At 35.6% G+C, this 22,799-nt stretch overlaps 3 protein-coding genes across 3 annotated transcripts; 2 read left to right on the forward strand and 1 right to left on the reverse strand.

Moving 5' to 3' along the window:
- Positions 1 to 388: 388 nt before the first annotated feature.
- On the forward strand, positions 389 to 5,237 carry LOC137941016 (uncharacterized). Its single transcript, XM_068786219.1, has 3 exons — positions 389 to 800; positions 1,700 to 2,063; positions 2,983 to 5,237. The coding sequence occupies exons 2-3, from the start codon at positions 1,726 to 1,728 to the stop codon at positions 4,871 to 4,873; spliced, it is 2,229 nt and encodes a 742-aa protein (XP_068642320.1). The 5' UTR covers positions 389 to 800; positions 1,700 to 1,725; the 3' UTR covers positions 4,874 to 5,237.
- A 4,692-nt stretch (positions 5,238 to 9,929) lies between these two features.
- LOC137941019 (organic cation/carnitine transporter 7-like) lies at positions 9,930 to 14,019 on the reverse strand. The gene is made up of 6 exons (XM_068786222.1): positions 13,863 to 14,019; positions 12,860 to 13,128; positions 12,530 to 12,767; positions 11,239 to 11,764; positions 10,715 to 10,917; positions 9,930 to 10,408 (listed from the first exon to the last, which is right to left on the reverse strand). Exons 2-6 carry the CDS (start codon positions 13,126 to 13,128, stop codon positions 10,160 to 10,162), a joined length of 1,485 nt encoding a protein of 494 aa, XP_068642323.1. The 5' UTR covers positions 13,863 to 14,019; the 3' UTR covers positions 9,930 to 10,159.
- Positions 14,020 to 16,295: 2,276 nt separating this feature from the next.
- Positions 16,296 to 22,268, forward strand: LOC137941018 (uncharacterized). Its single transcript, XM_068786221.1, has 6 exons — positions 16,296 to 16,664; positions 19,668 to 19,721; positions 20,275 to 20,355; positions 20,771 to 20,840; positions 20,951 to 21,039; positions 21,962 to 22,268. Exons 1-6 carry the CDS (start codon positions 16,509 to 16,511, stop codon positions 22,094 to 22,096), a joined length of 585 nt encoding a protein of 194 aa, XP_068642322.1. The 5' UTR covers positions 16,296 to 16,508; the 3' UTR covers positions 22,097 to 22,268.
- The last annotated feature ends 531 nt before the right edge of the window (positions 22,269 to 22,799 follow it).

The following is a 22,799-nucleotide window of genomic DNA, read 5'->3' on the forward strand; positions in this document are numbered from 1 at the left end:
CCTACAGACTTTGTTTTAATATGAATTTGGAATTTATTTCCTAAAATGCTTAAAATTTATTTGATGATGACTATTTAAATAATCTATAAAAAAAAATTTATTCTCAGTTTTCTAAATCCTATTATGTAAGTCAATTCTGTAAGTGATAGTATCCACTATTGACTTGGGTTAAGAAATCAATCTTCATCTCACGTCAACTGGGTTAAACCCGGTTAAGAACGGTTCAATAAGCTGGTTCGCCAGACAGAGCGGGACTTGTTGCCGGCTCAGGCATCGCGTCTCACGCGCCTCTCGGCGAAAGAAAGTCTTCCCACTGACTATTGGCATGTGTAGCACTTATACTTATCACTCATCCTTGTTATCTGTCAGGGTTCTACTTTCTTTCCTCGAGTCTCTTTCTGGCCCGATCGCGAGATCTCCCCTTACTCCTCTCTCCGACGTTTCGCATTTCTTCTCTGATTTTCCCGTCCTCTTATCTTCTTTCCTATACTTCGTCTTCATTTCTTGCCGTCGTCTTTTCACGAAAAGAACGAAAGCGGTCGTCGGCGGGTTTTGTCGAAGCACGATCTGTAAGATATCCTTTTAGGGTTCTTCCTCAAGTCTCTTCTGTCCCGATCGCGAGCAATCCCTATTCTCGTCACTCGGGCGTTTCCTCATCCTTGTGCTCCTCTGCTTCCGTCTCTGCTTATTTCGTCTTCTATCTTCTTTCTGTCCTCCCTTCGTGTTTACTTCTTGTCGAAGTCTTTTCACGAATAGAACGAAGGCGGCCGTCGGCGTTTCATCGAAGCACAATCTGTAAGGTAAGGGTTTTTCTTTTCATACCTAGCTGCGATTTTGTCTCTTTCTTTTTTGTGTCTCCATTGATAGGTTGAGGCTCCTGAGTGAACTCTAACCAAAATCTTGTGACGTTGGACGCATTGGGTTTATAGATATATATATATATATAATCCGATGCTTTATATCTGCTGGATTCGTATATTGCGATCGTTGCCAAACCAAAATCTTTCTCTCTTGCTTCTTGCTTTATTTCTCTTCTTTCTCTCTCTGTTGGTTTAGGTTAAGTTGTAGTTGGTGATAAGCATGTTAAATCTAAGCGTAGGAAGCTACGCATATGATAATCTCTATACCGCAATGAGTAAGATCAGGTAGACGAGCATTAGTGCCGCAATGAAAGCCGCCTTGATTGTACTATGAAGCATCCTAGGGAACTTCCTATCTTTTATTTTCTTTCAAATAATTTTACTCGAAAGGTAGTTTAAATGCTAGATTGGGGTGCTCGATTCTGTGAGAGATACGAAGGTGAGTTTGAATCTGTTGGAAGTCTCATTTTCTGTTGGCTACTTTTTTAATCACTGTGCTTACGCATCTGGATTTGAAGCAGATGGTCAAGAGAAAAGCAATCATAAGAATAGTTTTATCCCACAATACCTAACTTCTTCATGTAGGTGCTTAATATGCAACTCTCTATATTTATGGTTATTACTGTATGGGATAAATATGGAAACTTAGCGGGCAAATATTTCCATCTTAGGAAGGCTTCGAATTTTATAAATTTTATATCTGATAGATTCATATTACATCAAATCTGCTCGTCTATCTGTCTGCCATGTTTTTCTTTCACTTTGTACTGGAATTTCTTTTCAAATTCATAGTCTATAGTGTCGTCCATGTCTGTTACCTGACCTCAATTTTGTTGTAGATTCTGGTATCAACATTTGGTGAGAGATGTACAACGGCATTGGTTTACAGACTCCCAGAGGGTCAGGGACAAATGGATACATTCAGACAAATAAGTTTTTTGTGAAGCCAAAATCTACCAAGGTTGAAACAAAAGAATATGGGGCAGATCAAGGTACCGGGGGTGTAAAAAAGGCAAACAAAGAGATTCTGGAGCATGATAAGAAACGGCAGATCCAGCTGAAACTCGTTGTGCTGGAAGACACTCTTTCAGATCAAGGATATACGGAGGATGAGATTGCTGTGAAGCTCGATGAAGCAAGGAAGTCATTGGAAGCGGCAGCTGGGGAAAATGATGGAAGAACAAGCTTAGCGATTGAAAAGAGGTACTGATTGTGTTTTTTATATTGTTTACCTGTTTGGTTTTTTTATATTCTTGCATGAATAGAACTGAGAGTAGGCTTGTGCCGGTGAATCAAATTCTCTTTGGTTGAATTATGCAGGATATTTTGTATGTTGTGAATCATTTAACTTGTCTATTAGCCTCTCTTAAAAAGAAATTATTACTTTCTCATGAATTGTGGATGAGGTTAGTTAACTGTTGATATGCATCCCACTTTTCGTCTTCTTTTGCATCTCTTAACCAAGCCTAGGGGAAGATTCCCTGATGAGAATGATCAATAGTTGATAGTGATCTGATGTCTGTGTTATTAGTTAAAAAAATTTCTGGAAAAGTTTTTAGATTGAAAAAAAATTATTTATCGAATCAAAGGATTAAGTGCTTCTCGACATGAATTTGTTGTATTTTTTATTGTTCTAGTTATATTTAATGAATTATTAAGAATATTTAAATGCAGTGCTAAAGTTATCATATCTGTGGGTCAAATTCATTGTCCTTTTCAGAATTTGTTGACATATTACTGAACCCATGCTTTTTCATGCATTTTGATCTTTATGGTATAAGACATCTTTAATGTTGGGGTATGTAGTATATGGCCAGAGTCCGAGATTTGAAACCCTGGTCCAGGTTCTATTGTGTTACTAGGACAAACTTTTTGCAGGGTCTTACAGGCTTATTTTCACATACCATGAGTTTGTGTTCCACATGTTTTACTCTCTTTTCCTCTCTCATCTTTATTTTGTTTTCTTTGAGTATTGTTTCTTCTCGAAGCTTTGCAGCTTAATTGAAATCTGTTCATCACACCTGACATTGTTATGAAAGGAAATCTATTCATTACGACATCATCATGTTATAAAAGATTATTAAGTTGTTCATATCTGACATTAAATATTGCTCCTTTCTAGGGTGTCTGATACACAGACCCACCAGATTGCTGCCAGGAAAGAGAAGCAAATGGAGACTTTACGAGCAGCTCTTGGGATAGTTAAGGATGAAACATCTGAAAGGGTGAATTCAGAGCTGAAGCAAGAGAAAGCACTTGACTCTGAGAGTGAGGAAAGCTATGGTGAGAAGCTGAGGGATGACCAGAAGGATATTTTGAAGGATAGTGTAAAGCAACAGGGAAAAGATGCATATCCTCTCGGACATGGGGAGAAGAATAGTAGGAGGGAGGAAAGGATGACAGATGATCTAAAAACTGCAAAGAATGTTATGAAAGATGTAAATAAGGAAACTAAGGAAGACAACAAGATGGTTGAGGATGTTATGAAAAGAAGAAGGGAAAAATCTGATTCCGACACTGATAGCAGCAAGCAACATTCAAGAAGGAAAAAGAAACATGGGAGACGTACTAAAAGTGATGAAGCAGATGATTCTAATAGTGATAGTCACAAGAGAAGTAAGAAACCATCAAAGAAACACAAAAGAAGCATTGAAAAACATGTCAGTGAGGAGACTGATTCTGACAATGAGAATAGGAAAAAAAAATCCTTGAGGGCAGCAAAGAGGCATGACTCAGATGATGGTTCAGATTCTGATAAAGGAGACAAATATTCCAAGGAGCTGCGTAGTTATAAAGACAAAGGCCGTGCATCGAAATCATTAAAAAAACACAAGAAAAGCCAAAGACATGATTCAGATGACTACTCTGACACTGACAGTGGCAGGAAAGATCTCTCAAGTGATGATGAGAAGGATGTGAGAAGAAGCAAACGGAAATATGATTCAAATGATGAATCTGATAAGGGTAGGAGTAAAAAATCTGGTACCGAGAAGACGAAGAGAAGTGGAGCAAGTAGGAGAAGGCATGATTCCAATGATGAAGATGAAACTGATACTAGTGCAAGGAATGTTGGAAGACAAGTGAACCGAACAAAGAAAAACAAGGGTTATAAGAAGGGTCATGATTCTGATGATACAGATGATAGCCATGTCAAGAAGAAGGTAAGAAAGCATGGGAAAGGTAAAAGAGTGTCTGATTCTTCATCTTATGAGAGTGAGGGCAGCACAGATAGCTCTGATTATAGCAGTGATGACAGCTTTGAGCAAAGTCACCGAAAGAAGGTTAATGGGAGAGTGAGTGAAAAAAAAAATGTAGTCGTGCCCAAAGATTCTAGGAACAGTTATGGATCCAATGCCGAAGAGCTGCGATCTAGAGATGAGAAGGGGGGAAGAAGAAGACATGACATAAACAATGAGGATTTGGAGAATTTGAGGAAATTAGAGAAAATGAGTCAGCCCGTGTTAAAAAGAGATGAAGAAACTGCGGGAAATAAAGATGCAAGGGATGGTCAAAGCAGCTGGCATGAATCAAAGTCAAGAGACAAGGACTTCAGGGATTCTGAGAGGAGACACAAAGAAGGTAGAAATCATGACTTAGTGAAGAGAGAATACAGAAATAGCAATGACGTGGAGAGAGGTGAACAAATGTTGAGAAAGAGAGAGGCAGGAGATTTGGAGGGGAGAGAAAGAGAAGATAGTGGTAGACGTGATTCTAAAAGGGAGCATTACAGATACAGTGATAATCAGGAAGCAGGGAGACAACGCAAAGAAGAAAGTAAATATGACTCAGGAAAAAGGAAACACAGAGATGCTGATGACTGGAAGAGAGAAGAGTATACTGGTGGAAAAGGAGAGAGAGACTATGCTACCGAGGAGCATAGAAGCAGGGGACATGAAAGAGATGCAGACAGGGATAGTAAGAGGAGCAGGTATGCTGATGATCCAAGACCAAGGGGTAGTAGATATGAGAAATATCCAAAGGATGATCCAGGTCTAGAGAGGCGACGTCATTGACAGGTGTCGTGGGTATAATTTGGAGCTAATCTAGAAATGTGCGAGATTCAACTGTTTCAAAACGTCTGTTCCCTGGCCTGATATGGTCTCGTTATATTTGACCATCTCCAATTTCCCTCTGGCTCCATGTCCCTTGGAAGGTGCAGCCACCGTAAGATTTTTATTGTACTTTGATCTTGTCACTGGTTTGGCAAGAGATCTTGTCTTATTACCTCAATTGCTGCTTCTGTAATTGATATTAAAACTCATGTATGTAGAACATGGCCGGTATGCTTTTTTTGTTTGTTGCAAGGTTAAGGATTTATATGCTCTTATCAACTTTGGTGGCATTATGTTTCCAGTTCAATTAAATTTTTAGAATGCCTATGGAATTTGTGTTCGGCTCCGATTTCTACGTATTTTACAGGAGCCTCAATACTCGATAGGACCGACTCGGCCCTGCAGGTAGGAAAGTTGTTTAAATGTTATTTTTATAATTGCATTAGATGTGACATCGTATGAAAACTTTGTGCCTCTGAATGGATGATGAGATAACGGGAAAATATTGTTCTGAAGAAAGTTTAAATGGTGTTTATATTACTTAAATTGTAATGCCAGTAAGTGGCAAGATCTATTCTTTCCTATGAATATTTTTTTTGAATCAGCAAAAATCTTTCCCATCTGTTGCCACTCATTTTGGCATCCCAGCCAAAGTAAAAGTTTTGACTATTCAAGTGAACTTATCAAATATTCTTATGGGGTTTATATTTTTTATTGCTCTCGTTAAGTTCTCGGAAGTAGCTGCTTTCCAATGCAAAATGATGTTAAATAGTGTTAGTCACCTCCATGTGAGCATAATTGTTCGTATAATTTGGAGACTTTTAGATACGATTATCACATTATTTACATACATTCCTCGAAGCTTTAACGATCGGTAAAACATTGCTTTTAAGTTCAAATGTCCAGGCACGCCCTACCCTTCCTATTTCCGTCACAGGGTGGAAAGATGACAATTCATGCGGTAATGCTTGTTTGTTTCCTCTTTCTTCTCTCTTTAATCTCCCCAGAGTCTCGCAGCAAGTGAATGTTTCTATATGTGTCTTTACCAACTCCAACGCAGTCTCAAACTTGTCCAAGAAGAATCAAGTAGGTCTAGAAGACATGTTGGCTTCATGTTTTACAGCATTTAGAACCTTCATGCATCATGCATTATTAGTGCCCTTCCATTCAATAGTAGCATTCTCGCAATGCTTCACTCATGCACCATCTCAGAGAAGGAATAGCCATCTTCAGCACCACAAGAGCAACGAATCACTCATTCAGAATTATTAAGTGAGCTTTTCTTTGTTTTGGTCAGATTTTTTTTTTCCCTTGGCTTCATTGGTTGGATCAGCATTGTTTAAAAGAATATTTCTCTGGTAAATGGTCCTAGGGGTTGATGCATCTCCGATCAACTCAACTAGAAGGATAACAAATAAAAAGAAATTATCCGGAGACATCAGAAATAAATATGGCAGCATGCAATTTCCATAAGCCACTAAGAAATTATACACCAGTAGAAAAATGGAAAGATTAACATTGTCTGATTTTCATAAAGTGTCTGTATTTCTTCATCCATTGCCGCCTTCCACCCTGGATATTTCAGAGCCTCATGATAGGACTGTGAGACTGATATAGAAGAGATAAATGAAAGAAATTGATAACATGATGGGGATAAACGATGGTGAGACACAAAATTAGATATGGGGTGAGAAGTAGAGGGTCTATTGCAAGTTATGGGTTCTTTTTTTAAGGTGATGGGATGAGTATCATATTGTGAGCCAAAGACAACAGGAGAAGATGGACTTACCTCAGTGGGATCCGTAAACTCTACAGGTATGGTATCAGCCAGTGTGTCTGGGGTTTGAACAATTTCTGGGGCACGGGGCACAACTGGTCGAGGAGAGGCTGGTACTGAAGATAGACTTGGAGGAGCATTATCAAAGTAGTATGAAGAGTCTTCATAAAAAGTGACATCCCTGGACACAAGTAACCTTTGGAGAGTAGGATTATAGCAAGTATAACCCTTTTATGTTCGAGAGTATCCTAAGAAGATACACTTAACAGATTTTGGATCAAGTTTACTATGTTGTGGGGAGGTAATATGAACAAAGCATGTACACCAGAAGACTTTCAAGGGAAGCAAAAAAGGATCATCATGTGGTAACAATGAGTATGGGGATTTATGACCGAGAATGGAAGAGGGTAGCCTATTTATAAGAAAGCATGCAGTAAGGGTAGCATGTGGCCAATAAAAGTATGAAACTTTTATGGTATACAGTAAACTACGAGCTACCTCCAGAAGACGATGATTCTTCCGTTCTGCTACACCATTTTGTTGAGGGGTGTAGGCACACGATGTTTGATGGATAACACCATTTTCTTGACAAAAAAAGTCAAGGTCTCTGGAAATATATTCTTTGGCATTATCAAACCGAAGTACTTTGATTTTCTGACCAAATCGAGTAAACACCATAGCATGAAAGGATTTAAATAGGGATGGTATTTCAAAACGTTCTTTAAAAAGAAATAGCCATGTGGTATGAGTAAAATCATCAATAAATTTAATAAAGTACTTAACTCGGGAAATATTTGAGATGCTCAAAGGTCCTCATACATCTGTGTGGATCAATGAAAAAGGAGCAACATTTTTAAGTTCTAGACGAGGTGAGCTCAATTGACATACTTCACAATTTAAATCTGACCTATCTTTAAACGTAGGGGAAAGACGATGAAGAGATTGTGAGGATAGATGTCCTAACCGATTGTGCCATATACTTGTCTTAGTTTCACTGGTTTAAACAGTATTTATTTTAGGCATGTCCAGGTAATAGAGCCCCCCTTGTTTACGGCCTCCACTAATCACCTATAAGATCCTGAAACACAGTAGAAGTGGGAGAGAATGTGATGGAGCAATTAAAATATTTTGTGAGTTAACTAACAGATAAAATATCCAAGGAAAAAGGTAGGAACAAAAAGAATATCTATGAGTGAAAGTGATAGTGAAACAGGAATTGATCATTTCCCAAGAACTTTAATTTGAGAGTCGTTAGCTATGGTAACAAATTTATGTGAGAGACAAGGAGAAACTGAGTGTAGTAGATTTTTGTTACCTGTGAGATGCTTGAAGGCCCCTGAGTCAATTATCCAGGATGAAGAAGAGGCAGATAGTATACCTGAAGCGGTGGTGGCAGCAACTTAAGGAGGAACTTGGAGAAGAGACCATCAGTGTTGTCATTGTTTGGAATAAGTCATACTCATCATCAACAAGGGTTTTATTTTCTGTTGATGTGGTAGATTGATCCTCCTTTGTATTAATTACTAAGGCTTGATTAGCCTTCATCCAATCCGGTTTGTCATGGATTCTATAACATGTCTCTATAGTGTGGCCATATTTCCCACAATGTGTGCATTCCCTGTAATAGCATGTATCTATGGTGTGGCCATATTTTTCACACTAAATGCATTCATTGTCATCTGTTATGACAGAACTATTTCTTCCACCTCTTCCTCATCCTCCTCTATAATTTCTTCCACGGCCTCGACTGCGGTCGGTTGTTCCCCTATGCCCGGAGTACATAGCGGATGATACTTCAGTAATAGAAGAAGAAACTTCTAGAATACAGAGTAATGTGACACATACATCACCAAAAGTGGGAATAGCAAAGGCGCTAAGAAGTTGACTTTTAGCAACTTCGAGACATGGCTTAATGTTTTCAAGGCAAACGGCAGTGACTAAGGCTTCTTTCTGTTTGTCTTGGATAGAGATATCCGTGGAAGTAGGTTGAGTTATTTTCCATTCTTGAAGAAGACCTTTAAAACGAGTCATATATTCATAGATATTTTCTCCTTATTTAGTGTTGAACATTGTTTGAAAAATATCATATGGCCTGTGTAAGTTGTCGGAACTAGAGTACAACTTAACACATGTCTCCCAAATTTGTTTAACAGTATCAAGATGAATAACATTGTTGGAAACAAATTCTTCCATGTTGTTAATGAGTCAACTAATAACCAAAGCATCATTTTTTAACCACTTAGTATAAGAAATATCTTCTTCATCAATAAATGGCCCAAGTTTGGTGAGGTGACCAAGTAGGTCCTTTGTTATAAGGAACCGATGTGGACCAACTCATGAAATTTGATACCCCTCGCAAGGGTATAGTAGTGATCTTGAGTATATTACTCTTGTTACCCATGTTTTCTTCAACCATAATAGGTAATTCAATGTAAAAAAAAAATTCCAAAAAATAATAATCATAAAACCAAGTAGAGTTCTTCAACTACCTCGGTTAATGGAAAGGCTTAGCATAGAAGCTAAGTAATCATATTTCTGAAATCCAATGAATAAATAACTTTTCTTTATCAGGGAATCTTGTTCCCACAAAATTATAACCTTTTATACATAAAATCTCAACATAAATCGGTTTTAAGTTAAAAACTTTCAAACCGACAAAACTGCCTTGGTAACTTCTTCTAATCGAAGATGCATAAATCTCAATAATCTCATAAGATGAAAATGGCTATAAAATCATCTCTAAACCATCTTCTAAATCCAAAAACCAATTGCATGAATTAATAATAAAAAAAATTTATCTCATGAACTTCAATCTTGCTTCACAAAGAGCATTCTATGAGTAGCTTTGATCATAACTTCTTAAAGCATTCTTTTTTATACGTGGGATCCTAGATTTGATACTTTGATACCATGTTGAATTTAGGACCCCTTTACTGAAATCTCGAGCAAGGTGAGAGAGGGAGAAAGAATAAGAAAGAGAGAGAGAGCTCTCGGGTCGAGAGAAGAGAAAAGAAAAAAAAGAAAAAAAAAGAAAAAAGAGTTTAGGCTAAAGAGGAAGACTTCACGAGATGAGAAGTGGATAACTACTTAGACTTTCTTATTTTAATTCGAGTACAAACACTTGTACTTATAGTAGAGGAAAGTAGTATAATCCAAATACAATTAAACTATCATTCTCCTAATTACACCCAAACCATAAGATAAGTTTATCATAATTAAATAACTCAATATAATTAGAAGACTAATATAACTTAAACTAGAACTCTTCTACGAGGCACGTGATCATATGATAAGGACGCCAACTCGTGGTTATCATGGTGGGTCCCACTTTATCTTACAACTCATGTGATAAGGATATCAGGTCATGGTTATTGTTGCGGGTCCCACTTGATCTTCAAATCTTCCAACTCATGCCAGTTCGTATGATGACCCATCATGTTATCTCATGTTCTCATGGTGGTCCCACTGGCTCATGCAACCATGGTGGGTCCCCCTTTGTAACACAAAGTATCTCTCAGTTCTCGCCCACTGGTTTCCAAAGGGAAGAGAAAAACACAAAATCCAGAAAAAAATATTACAATCTCAAAGAGAATGATTGACATAGTTTGATGACAGGCATGCATCAAACCCACTGCTACAAGGGGGCATAACATCCCTCCAATTCTTCCCACAGAGCTGGCAACCCCAACACCAGTTGTCCTCACTGAGGTAGGGTATATCTGTTGATAAAAACAATAACATGAAACCTACGGGTTAGTTGGGGCAATGACAAAGACTTCAAGAAAAACAAAAGGAGATAATCAACGCAGAAAAAATATATAAAGGTCCTTCGGGTTTGTTTGGAACCCCATGGAAAAGAAAATGAGAATCTGACCATTATTATTCCCAAAAATAGTTAGTGAAAAAAAGAATTTAATCATTATCTTATTTTCACTAACTATTTTTAGGTATAATAATGATCAAATTCTCATTTTTTTTTCTTTTCTAGGGGTTCCAAACAAGAGAAAACCTGATCAATGACTCACCTCAGGTGCATAAACATACACTATTGTGAAACTCCCAGTGATACATATACGGGCCACAAAGAGAAGGGTAGTTGTCAAGAGCTCGTGCTGTTGATACAACAAAGGGAGAAGGCAAAAGAAACATAAGAAAAACATAGATGACATTGAGAGCTTGCGACCAATCCTATCCACTGTTGCCGCTGATAACAGAAGCCCAGGTAACTCTGAAGCAGAAATTGAGTTGTCATTAGACTTTAACAAAGGAAAAAACAGAGGTTTCACTTAAATGAAAGACTTCAAAATATCTACTTAACAACTGCCTTGACATATGTTAAGCTAAAATAGGAGAAAAGGATTCAAACAGCAGACCCCAACATAGCTGAGACAAGGTTTCAATGATAATGAATAGTAATTAAAGAACAAAACGGAAAAAAAGAATGAATGTGTTAATTAATTTTCCCAAAGGAAAATATTTGTGGGACATTAAGATCAGTCAAATTTTTCAACAAAATCATGTAATCTATGGCAGAGTCCTACAAACTTACCAGCTAAACTTGTAATAAAAACATTCCTGTAGAGGTTTGCATCCTCTTTCTTCTCTAAAACTACAGCATTTGGTGAGCAATTTTTGTGCCCCCTGCTTAATTCAGAAGTCAGTAAAACAAGGCCATAGTAGGAAAATGCACTCCCAAAGAATATAATCCATAGAAGAAGAGTTGATTTGAGTAATTTTGGTGACAATAATATGAGAACTGATTTGAAGCCTTCCACTTTAGGTTCAATATTCTCCACCTTGTCAGCTTCATTGTCTTCTTCAGAAAGTAATACAGTATTCTCCGTTGGAAAAGAGTTTCCAGTATCCTGATCTGAAACAAGCATGCCAGGAGGAAGTTTTGTTTGGTTCACTCGAGCTACTTTCTCCAGTATTTGAAATGCTTCAGTTGTTCTAACTTTTTTCATACAGAGATACCTGGGGGATTCTGGTACCACATTATAAAACAGCAGCAGCATAAACGATGGTAGAGAAGACAACACTAGTAGCCATCTCCAGCCCAACTTTGGCATGATAATCTGGAGAGAAACACAATAGAAAATGCTCAAAATGAATCAATACATTTCCTGCTTGAAACAACCAAAAACAAGAGTTGGGTAATCAATTTTAAAAGCCAGGTTTTAAAATGATAAGGAACAACCAATCTCATAAATAGACTACCTTTCTTCTATTTTTATTTATGTTGTTATAGCTTCGCCCTAACTATAATGGAATCAGCATGCCTTTCTTCTATTTGTAAAAATAAATAAATAAATGATGCCATTAGTATCTGATTAATGGATAAGGTACATCTATTCCTAGTAAAGTATGGACTCACAATTAGATAGGACAGTTTCGCTAAAAATTAGTCTCATCACTCAAGATACTGAGCTACCAGAGATGTTGAAGAAGAAGAAGCTATAAATCACTGGATAACAACTTTACAAAGATCCTAATACTGTTTTCATGAATAGTGAGGTTTCCTGATAGAAGTGTTAAAACTGGATTGGAATAAATCATAAGGGTTGGTGTCCTGCCATTGTGTGGTTGTACATGTATTCCATATCTCAAGTTAGCTGTCTGAGAGTGAGACCTGTTATGGGAGAATATTTTTGCAGTTGTTTGAACTTTAGTCATTCACACCATTCTGTAGTTGAGAGTTTATGGGAGGATAGTCCTGCACTAGCTTAAGATTAGAAAGATCATATGCTCATTAATTTAAGAGATGTTTCATATCTAGGCTACACATTTGACAGGAACCAGTTCAGCTAAACTAGAAACTGTAGTATGATAAATGAGCATACCCAAGCAAGTGAAGCTTCAAAAATTGTACCAAGAGTCCAGAAAGCAGAATAGACAACCATCCAAGTTCCTCTCTTAGGAGCAGGAATAAACTCTAAAAACCATGATGAAAGCACAGGACCACCACCCAATCCTACTCCAACTAAACAACGGAGAATAATCAATGAAGTATAATTTGGGGCAAAAGCACTTAGAAAACCAGCTACACTTGTAATTAAGGCTGTAATGAGAAATCCTTTCCTGCAGAACAAAATTAAAGAGTTTCATCAAATAAAAAGCAAGCCAAATCAGAGGTATCCTAATTCCTAAATGAGAGAAACTGAAGTGCTTGCCTTCTTCCATGGCTGTCAGAAACTATGCCCCAAGAGTATGCTCCAACTAGCATACCAGCAAAAACGGCACTTGTGATGAAGCTCTGTTCATGTGAAGAGAGACCCCATTCAGACTGAACAGCAGGCCCCACAAATGATAGAAGCATCATTTCCATTGCTTCTGAAATCCATCCCATTCCAGCATAGGCAAGAATAAGGCCCTGGAACTTCCCAAATCCCATAGAAACAAGTGCTTCATCCATTCCATATGTTGTGCCATCATCTCCCATCTGGAAACAAACAAGACAAACCATGAGACAGGTATCTTTCATAATGACGAAGCATACGCCCTCATCATTCAGAATTAATGTCATTTACTGAGCTAAGGAGCCTTCTCCAGCAACTCGGAAAACTTTTTTACAGGACAAGTTCAGATTTTTTCTTCTTTCAATTGTATCAAGGACTACTAAGATGACCAGCCCCCATCTCCACAACTTTCAAATTTGAGGTCAAGACGTGCAAATATTACCTTTTGTGTAGATAGCATTAAAATTTTGGATAAATCAGAAAGGCAATAAAAATAAAAGCAGGTAATCAATCTATGCCACTTTCTAGAAAGGTTTCAACTTTAAACTCTTCAACTAAAACCAAAACTCTGAAAATCCTTTATCAGCATCCCAGATAAAATGAACCGGTTTGAAGGACAGAAGAAATAAACTACCACTGAAGACCGGAAAGCGATTCATGAAAATGGAGCAGATTTAGAATCCAGGAAACAAATTAAGATCTAGATACAAGAAAAGGAATAGAGAAATCGCAAGATAATAGAGCTAATCAAGAGCTCGACCCGGTGATTGACCAAGCCCAGAGTAGAAAACGCCGGGGGCACATCGAAAATTTTCTGACAGAGAGATCACATTGGCCACAAAAACGAAACACACAACCGGCCCAGAGGATTAATCATATGAGGCAAGCAAGAACGAAAAGAAACATCTGAGGTCAGAGACAACAAGATATGGCATACCTGGAAGTGTAATCAGAGCTAAAGAAGAAAGGGAAGTGAGAGGATGGCAAGCATGGGAATGAAAGCAATGGAATTTGTACGAACGTGCAGGTGAAGGAGTTAAGACTTCAGAAACCAGTTTTCGGATAACCTGAATAAGTTTGGTGGCCGAGGCAGGTCGTTGGTCAGCAACCCAGAATTCGTTTTCTGGTAACAACCTACGTAAAAAGGTCAGCTGCTACTTGTATCAAGGTCGATCCCGTTCCCTCCCCGCCAACAACGGATCTCACGTGGATGCGTCCACGTTTTCTACAGGAAGGGGATGACCGGATTGGCTTGCATGTTATGAAATGACCACACTACCCTTAATGCAACCCTTCAGGAAGGGGAAGACCGGATTATCTTAAATTATTGTTTTAATCATAAATTTCGGATAAAATCATAAAACCATTAAATAATGTAAAAACAAAATAAATTTAAATATATTATTATTATATTATTATTTATTTTTTAATAAATTATCTTCTACATAAATAGAGACTTCTTTTGGCACTCACATTGGAAGAGGTTAGGTTATAAGTGGTTCAAGTATTTGAGTAATTGGGATAATAAACAACCTTTACTCTATCATCAGGATCATTTTCAAATACAACCTTCTTATATACCATATTTCTAATTACAACTTTTGTGACAATTAGGTACCCCTTTTTATTATATCCTAAAAATTAAAATTTAATTAAATCTATTTTATTTAATAATTCAAAATTAATTATAAAATACATTAAAAAAACACGTATTTAATCTCATCCTTCCTCGATAGAGAAGTAGAGGGAATGGAGGGACCATTAATCCTTCTTCTCTAAGAAAACAAATGGAGAGCTGGTACACTACATTGCCACCCCTCATTGACATGTTCATTAAAATTCTCTTTTCCTCTCTGTCTTTTTTTATGGGCTCCGTTACCACTCCTAGCTAGAAATATGTATCTTAATAATAGCTTCTTCCTTTTTTTTTTTTTTTTAATGATAACTTGCAAGAAAATCTTTATGTTAAAATCTTATTATTGTCCAATTAAGAAATCGAAAAACATAAAATATTTTATGATTATGTTATATATATGAGATATATTTATATATTTATAAATAAAATTGATTAACATTAATTTTATATTAATTAAAATATATTGTGCTTTAAAATAATTTTTTAGTATGGGATAAATTGGCCAGGCTTGCTTTATTGTAAGATCATATTGTCCAACCTAAAACTCAGTTTTAGGTGCAAAGAAATGTTTCACAGAATTTCTTAAATTTGTTAGATTGTAGGGGGCACTCTCAAAGATAAAAGTACTTTGAATGAAAGTGAATTTCACTTTTCTCTCATTTTTAAGATAAAACGAGTGAAAGTGAAATCACTCCCTAATGCTAGTAAACACTCACTCACTCTCGCTCTTTCACTCTTGCTATGCTCATTCTATCATTTGGATATAATAAAACTGAGCATTTATTTAAGTATTTTATTTTATATTTTTTATTAATTAAAAATATAATTAATTTTGAATTACTTATTAATTTAAACAAGCTCAAATTTATCTTAGTTCATTAAAAGAATAGTTAAATAAAATTAAACTATCAGAGTAATTTTATATAATAAAATATCCTATTTTATTTATATAAATTCTTATTTTAATATTATATCTGATTTCTAATTTAAAAGTGAGGATTTAGATATTACAAAAGTAACAATTTGATTAAGAATTTTGATACTACAAAAGCAATTAATTTTTTTATCATTTTTTTGTATACATTTAATTTAATAAATATTTATTATTTTAAATTATTTATTAATTAAAATGAGTTAAAATAATTTATGAATTTAAAAAAATTTAAATTTTTTTTTAGTCAAATAAAATTTAGATCTATTAAATTAATTTTATATAAAAAAATACCATTTTTATTTATATAAATACCTTTATTTAATATTATATTTAATGACTATTTTAAGAGTGAGAATTTAAATATTGTAAAGTAACAATTTGATTAACATTTGGATATTATAAAATTAAGGATTTTTTTAATCATTTTATTTTTATATATTTATTTAAATAAATAATCTTAATTTATTTTAAATTATTTATTAATTTAAAACAAGTTAAAATATATTTTAGTTTAGTTAAATAAAACTATCTTATAAAATTAATTTTATAAAAGCAAATTTGTATAATAAAATACCCGAATTTTATTTACATAAATTTATAATGTATAATATTATATTTAATTAATATTTTAAGAATGAGAATTTAAATATTAAAAATTAATAATTTGATTAAGCATTTGGATATTATAAAAGTAAATTTTATTGAAATATTAAATATATATATTTAATTAAATAATTTTTTTTAATTAATGAGCCCCAACCATTTTGGAATCTCTCTCATTCCTCTCTGCCGAACTCTGAACTCGCATTATTCTGTGTTTCTAGGTTTCTGTTTGCCAAACTTTTTGGTTCCGCTGCTGCTTGCTATCTTCGCATCGTGCTCCTCTCGTTAGGTCCTCCGACGTCGAGCGGGATCTATCAATGTTGATTTTTTAGATTCTCTGAAGAGAGAATTCACGAATCCGTTGTTCTTCGTCGGAGGATCATTATCTTATTGGAAATTAGGTTTCAGGCATGGAGACGGAGGTAGCGGAGAAGCAGTCTTCGTATAGATATTGGATTCGGGAAACGAGGCAAGATGCGGCCCCCCTTCCTGTTCCTCGGAAGCTGACGGAGGAGGATATGTCGAAGCAGCCGCAGCCTAGCGTGCTTGGATCAGTATGGAATCAGGTAGTTCCGTTTTTTTCTTGTTTCGTTTATTAAGACGTGCCACACTAATGATTTTACCGAACATTTCATCCTTCTGCCTAAGGTTGAGTGTCTTTTGTCACGGCTAAATATCTTTCCTGTTTCCTGCTTTCTGTTAGTGGGATAGGTAGCTCTAGTTCTGTTTGTAAAGGTAAATGAGTAGACTTATGCCTCTTGCAATTTATGGCCGATGAAAATTGACCGACTTGTGTTCCTAGAGTGGCACATTTAGTTTTGTAAGCTTAAACCTGAAATCTGTTGGTCGACAAACAGCCAGGATATTCTGGAAGTCAAATTCAACTCGTGTTAAACCTGCATTGCAGCATTTTATCCTTAGAAATGTTTCAGCTGATGGTCTTACCAAAGAACAATCTCTCGTCGTTTTGACCAATCCTCCTCCAGGTTTATAACTGTTTGCTGGGATTTTGACCTTTGAACGAAATCAACATTCTCAAACAAAAATTAAAAATAAAAATAAAAGCTATGAGCAGAAGGGAACTAGGGGTATAGTTGTTCATTTGCATGCAATGTATTGCATTTTCCTCCAACGAAAATAATGTGTGGGTAGTATTATTCGCTATTTTATTTGCTAGGGTCCTTTGGTTTACTGTCATAGCTTTGGGCGAAGGCGCTACATGACTAATTTTTTTCTGATTTTGATGTTCTACTGAGTTCGTTTCTTTGAAACTATAGTGGCTAGATTTTAACTTATTTTGTTATGCTTTTTCTCTTGGGTCACCTGTAACGTTCAATTTTTCTTTTGGCTTCTATGCATATTAATCGCATCTCACTACAGTTTTGCTCACTGCATACTGATAATGAATTGGATTTCCCATATGTTGCACCAAGTCCTTAGGGAAAGCTGATATTTTGCAGCTTAAATAAGCTGAGGCCAACTGCAAAGGCATGCTTCTTTCTGGAAGCACTTCCTCTCGTCACTGGTCCCATATTTAATTGGTATAGTAAAATAACTAGTAAGAAACATGTTGTAATTGTTCATTCACTGATCAGGTACGTATGTGTTGCTGATTTTGTTTCAAAGATTTAAATGCTTTAACCTGTTCTTGCAAACTTCATCGCGGAGTGATAGTGAATGGTTTCTCATACATATGGAATCTAGTTATGCTTTTATTCATGATGTTAATATTGCTCATACACTGTTACATCCACTTCCTATATTGTGGAGGCAACTCCTATCCTCACAGCTCTATTTGTGCTTTCAAGTAAGTACAAGGATATCTTTTCTATAGAACTCCAAATTTGGAAGGAAAGATACCAAAATAAAGTAAATATCCTGGGATTTAAATAAGTTTGGAGGGCTAAAACTAATGCAAGATGTATAAAAAAATAATACAAAGAGATAAATTAAATGATGGAATTGCAAGAACATTTAAAATGGTATGGAGTGAAAGGAATGTGTTAATGTGATTGAGAGTGTGGTCTGTCTCCCAGGAATTGCTCTATAGGCAGAGTGATACAATGCAAATGGACGGCAAAGTCGGTGGAAATGCATATTATGGAAAAAAAAGAAAAAAATTAAGCTTGGAAATCCTACATCTGCCCATCTTTGGAGAGTCAAAATTTATCTTGTTCTAGTTGTTACCCTTCTTAAAATTTTTGTGAGTCTCTTTTAGGAGAGTGGTATTTCCGAATGTCATTTTGTAGCTTGTATGTTATCTTTTCGTTATAATTTTCTGTTTTGGGAAAGCATTTAGGAATTCTATGAGGGAAGTTTTTTTTTTTTAATTAGTAAAAAATTATCTGTTCTTTTCTTATTTTAGTATTGGAAATTCTTATAAGTAGCTATTTCAATTGAAAAATCAATGTTGGGTTTTAGTTAGCTAATCCATTGGATGTAAGTTGTATTATGGTAATATCAGTCAGTTTAGTGAGCCAACGGCTGAGTTTTAGTAGGAAATTCATGTCCAATAAGGGTTGGAGGGAACTGCTGTAACTTCTAGTGAGAGTGATTTTGATACAACTTCAGGGCACCTTCAGATTGGATTTTCTGTCTTTCTTGGTCATCTTTGCCGCATTCACTCATTCATTTGTAGCTTCTAAACTGCACTACAGAATAAACAATTTCTCTATGACTGCAAAGCTACTGGTTGCTCTCTAAGCTTCGTAGTTACAGTTTAGAAAAAGTTCGGAAATCCTAGGTCTTTCTGGATTTTTTGAAATAATCAGTCCAGGAGTGTGAAGGCCTACATAATGAAATTCAAAAGTGTCCAAAAAAGGCAAAGCTGGAAAAAAACGAAAGAGGAGTTTGCAAGAAAAAGAAAAGAAAAGCTAGAAAATAGAGAAAAAGGTTAGGAAGAGAGGAAAAGAAACACTACACATTTATTGAGTTAAAAGCATTCCATGCTTGGTATCTGGGCTACAATATTTTTGAAAATTCCACCAGAAAAAATGGAAAAAATGAAAGAGCAATAAAAGGAAATGAGAGAGCATAAGGAGAGAAGGAAGAGAGAGCAGGCAGAAGATATAACTCTTTAATTCTGGTGATCAAAATTGTAATAGCTTTTCTGTTAGTTTTTATTACAGAAATTGATTTTAACTAGTTTCTCTAAAGTTTTGTGAATCCAACTTATATTAAAAACTCATAATAATAACTAAGAGCTAAAGCATTTAAAAAAAAAAAACAATTCTATATTAACCTATCCAAGATTACCCTAGTAATTCTATATTAACCTACCTAGTGATAATTATAATTTTAGATGTCATAAATATACTAATTGCAACTGAGATAATGTAAAGTTTAAGTTTCCACTTAAAACCAATGAGCTCAACCTTTTATTCTAATGGACACTACTCTTTTTTTAAGCTAAATTCTAAAATTTTGGATCCCTGAAATGAATTTAGTGAATTTTGTTATTCTGGCAGTGGATTTTTTTTTAGCTGTAAAGAAAGGCTTTAACTACCTTTTGCTTCCTTCAAATGGAGTGCTCAACTTTCGTACATGATGGTTATTGTTTTTGACTGCAGGCTGGAACCTGGGAGGAGAAAAATCTTAACTCATGGGCAAGCAGTAGAATAAAGGTTTATACTTCACTTATATTGGATAGTGGTGGGGACAGCAGTATACCCATCGGGCTCCAGTGGACCCACCACATTATGGTTGAGATTGTTTATATTTATAACTTTATATTATTTTATTTTATTTTTAGTTTATCTTTCCTGATTTTACTGTATTTGATTAGATATTGATCTTATCTGTTTTTGAATTTTAAATTTCAATTTTAGTTATTAAATATATTATAATAGCACGTTCGATGCAACTTTTGAAGACAATTGAATAAAATTCCTTCTGCTGTTTTTCTCTCTTCTCCCTTTCCTTTATTCTTCTCCTTCTTCCTTCTTCTCCTTCTCTGTTTTCTCTTCCTTTCTCTTCCGAACTCCTCCATCGGAACCAGCTAGTCAACAATCAGACGCCTCAATTTAAATTCATGTATTCGTCCCACATCAGATAGTCAAAGAATTTCTGGATTTCTCGATAATATTGGCCACACTTTTTACTGTTCATAATGAAAAACAACTGATTCCTGGGTCATGTCACTAAGTGGTTAACTGAGTTTTTTTTATTGAATTTCAGGAACTGCTTACTTCTCTGTCCTCGTTGGAGTTTTCAAGTGGCAAAGCAGATATAACAGAAGTAACTAAATGTTCAGGCGAGGTGAGATTGTGACTCCTATGGTCGCTGCAGTTGTAATTTAAGTTTGCTGTTGTCAGATTCTTTTAGTGGCGTTTGGATCGGATTTAAGTAGATTAGATGTGTTGTGCATTGCACTGGGGGTGCTAGAAATACATCCTTTGACCTTTCAAGAAAAAAGATAAAACCTTAAAAAGGAATAGACAGATATTAATTTGGCGGAGGAATATTCAAGAACTTCCTTTGTTTTTCATTTCTCTTGTTTCTGCTTTCCTCTGCCCTTTTCACTGTTTCTGTATGTTTTTTTTTTTTTTTTTTTTTGTGTCTATGACATCCTTCAACTAACACCAGAGCTGCATTCGTTTGTCTTGGCAACTAAGATGGTAAGTTTACTTTGTGAAAATGCTCGACAAATGACAAGAGCATGGTGTTTGAGCAGGCGTTCCAGGTGACGGTGCGAAACAAGAAACGTGTTGGCTACACTTATGAGTTAACATTGAAATTCAAAGGCAAGTGATTGTTTGGGGGCTGTGCTCCTTTTTTCTTTTTTGACTTGATATAATATTAGTTATGTTCTCTTGAAAAAAACCAAAGAGTAATTAAACGTCAAATTGAATAGGTGAATGGAAAGTTACAGAGGAGAAAAAGAAAGTCAAGGGCCATCTTGATATACCCGAGTTTTCATTTGGTGAATTAGAGGACTTGGAGGTTTGTGCCACACAATCTTGTGCTTGTGTGAATTGACATGATGTGTGTTTCTCTCTCTTTATCTCTCTCGAATAGCAACTAAGTGGTCCTTTAAGGGTGCTCGGATTGAAATAGAAAAAGATTTTACAGAGTTCCTAATGGTACTTCACTGCACAGCTCACTGAGTAGATACGATATTGGTTGGGTAATTGTAAGAATGACACTATTTAATCCATGAAAAGGTTTAGTTTGGGTCTTTCAGGTGCCATGTTTTCGATTTTTTATAGTGAAGATTACTATTCTTATCAAGTGATATTTGAGTTTTAAATGTAGAAATGCCAATAAAATTCTGCTAAATTATGTGATATGAAGCAGTATAAAAAATCGTGACTCCTTTCTTACTACTGCTTATGTGCTGAATGATACTATTTAATCCATGAAAAGGTTTAGTTTGGGCCTTTCAGGTACCATGTTTCGATTTTTTATAGTGAAATTTCCTATTCTTATCATATAATATTTGAGTTTTAAATGTAGAAAATGCCAATAAAATTCTGTTAATCTATGTCCTATGAATCGGTATAAATAATTGTTACTCCCTTGCTACTGTTTATGTGCTGTAAAGAATTTTCTCGTTTCCTCTATATCATTGCTTTATCATTATTTGGAGAAGTGATGAGAACTTAACTATCCATAATTATAGCCACTGTTAGGGTCCGTTTGGAACCCCTAGAAAAGAAAAATGAGAATTTGACTATGCCCAAAAATTGTTAGTGAAAATGAGATAATGATCAAATTCTCCTTTTCACTAACTATTTTTGGGAAAAATCATGGTCAAATTCTCATTTTATTTTCTTTTATTTTCTATGGGGTTCCGAACAGACCCTTCATGTTATGTCAGTCTTAAATTCTTCCCTGGTTTACGTAGTGGCTGATATCTTTGCAGGTCGATGTGAGGCTAAGTGATGATAAGGATCTCATTCAGGAGGAGAAGCAGCAGATTGCAAAGGATGTGAAGCTATTTTTGTCTCCCATACGTCAAAAACTACAGCAATTTGAACAGGATCTAAAAGATAGGTAGTGTTGTAGGAGGGCAGATGCTATTATGATGTTTTCGTGGTTACCCATTAACAGTTTTGGCCCGGAAGAGATCCTGGTTCTAAGTCGTTTCTTCATGAAAGTTAAATTAAATTTAGACGAAAAATTTGAACCCTGCAAAAACAAGGTGGGGTTGTATTTCTTCGTTTCTGTGCTATCTGTACTCGCTCTATTCTCTGTACTAGTAGAAGATTTCTATCTTTCTCGAAATGAAGCGTCTCTTCAGAAATGGCAAAACGCAATCGATTGACAAAGCAAATAAGTGCACTAGAAATGGCTAAAAGCAACAAAATATCCCAGAAATCAGAATTTGGTTTATACTGTGTGGCGCAGCGAAGATATCAAGTCTGTTTTTGGTACTTTTAAAACGTAATTTTCGTTAGTCCTGATGAGTCATCTTCTTCATTTGTCTTCGAGCTATTATCTTCAGTTCCAGCTTGCACGTGAAACTATAAGAAAGTGATTGCTTTTCCTTCCCTCTTTCTATTATATCACTTGTAAGGAGTAATTTACTACCTGTTTTCACACAACATGGGACCGGAAGGATTGTGGTTGGCCTGTTTGATAGGGGCAAGCTTTTGTCCTTCTTTTACTTGGCTCTATCACTTGCATGGAAGGGGATAGGGAGAGGAATAATTTTTTTTGTTAGTTTTTAAATAATTTGTTTAAAATATAATTTATATACT

Source organism: Aristolochia californica, unplaced genomic scaffold (assembly GCF_029961685.1).
Source record: "Aristolochia californica isolate CCGP_79_NKW_82.1479 unplaced genomic scaffold, dmAriCali1.0.hap1 SCAF_9, whole genome shotgun sequence".
NCBI lineage: Eukaryota > Viridiplantae > Streptophyta > Magnoliopsida > Piperales > Aristolochiaceae > Aristolochia > Aristolochia californica.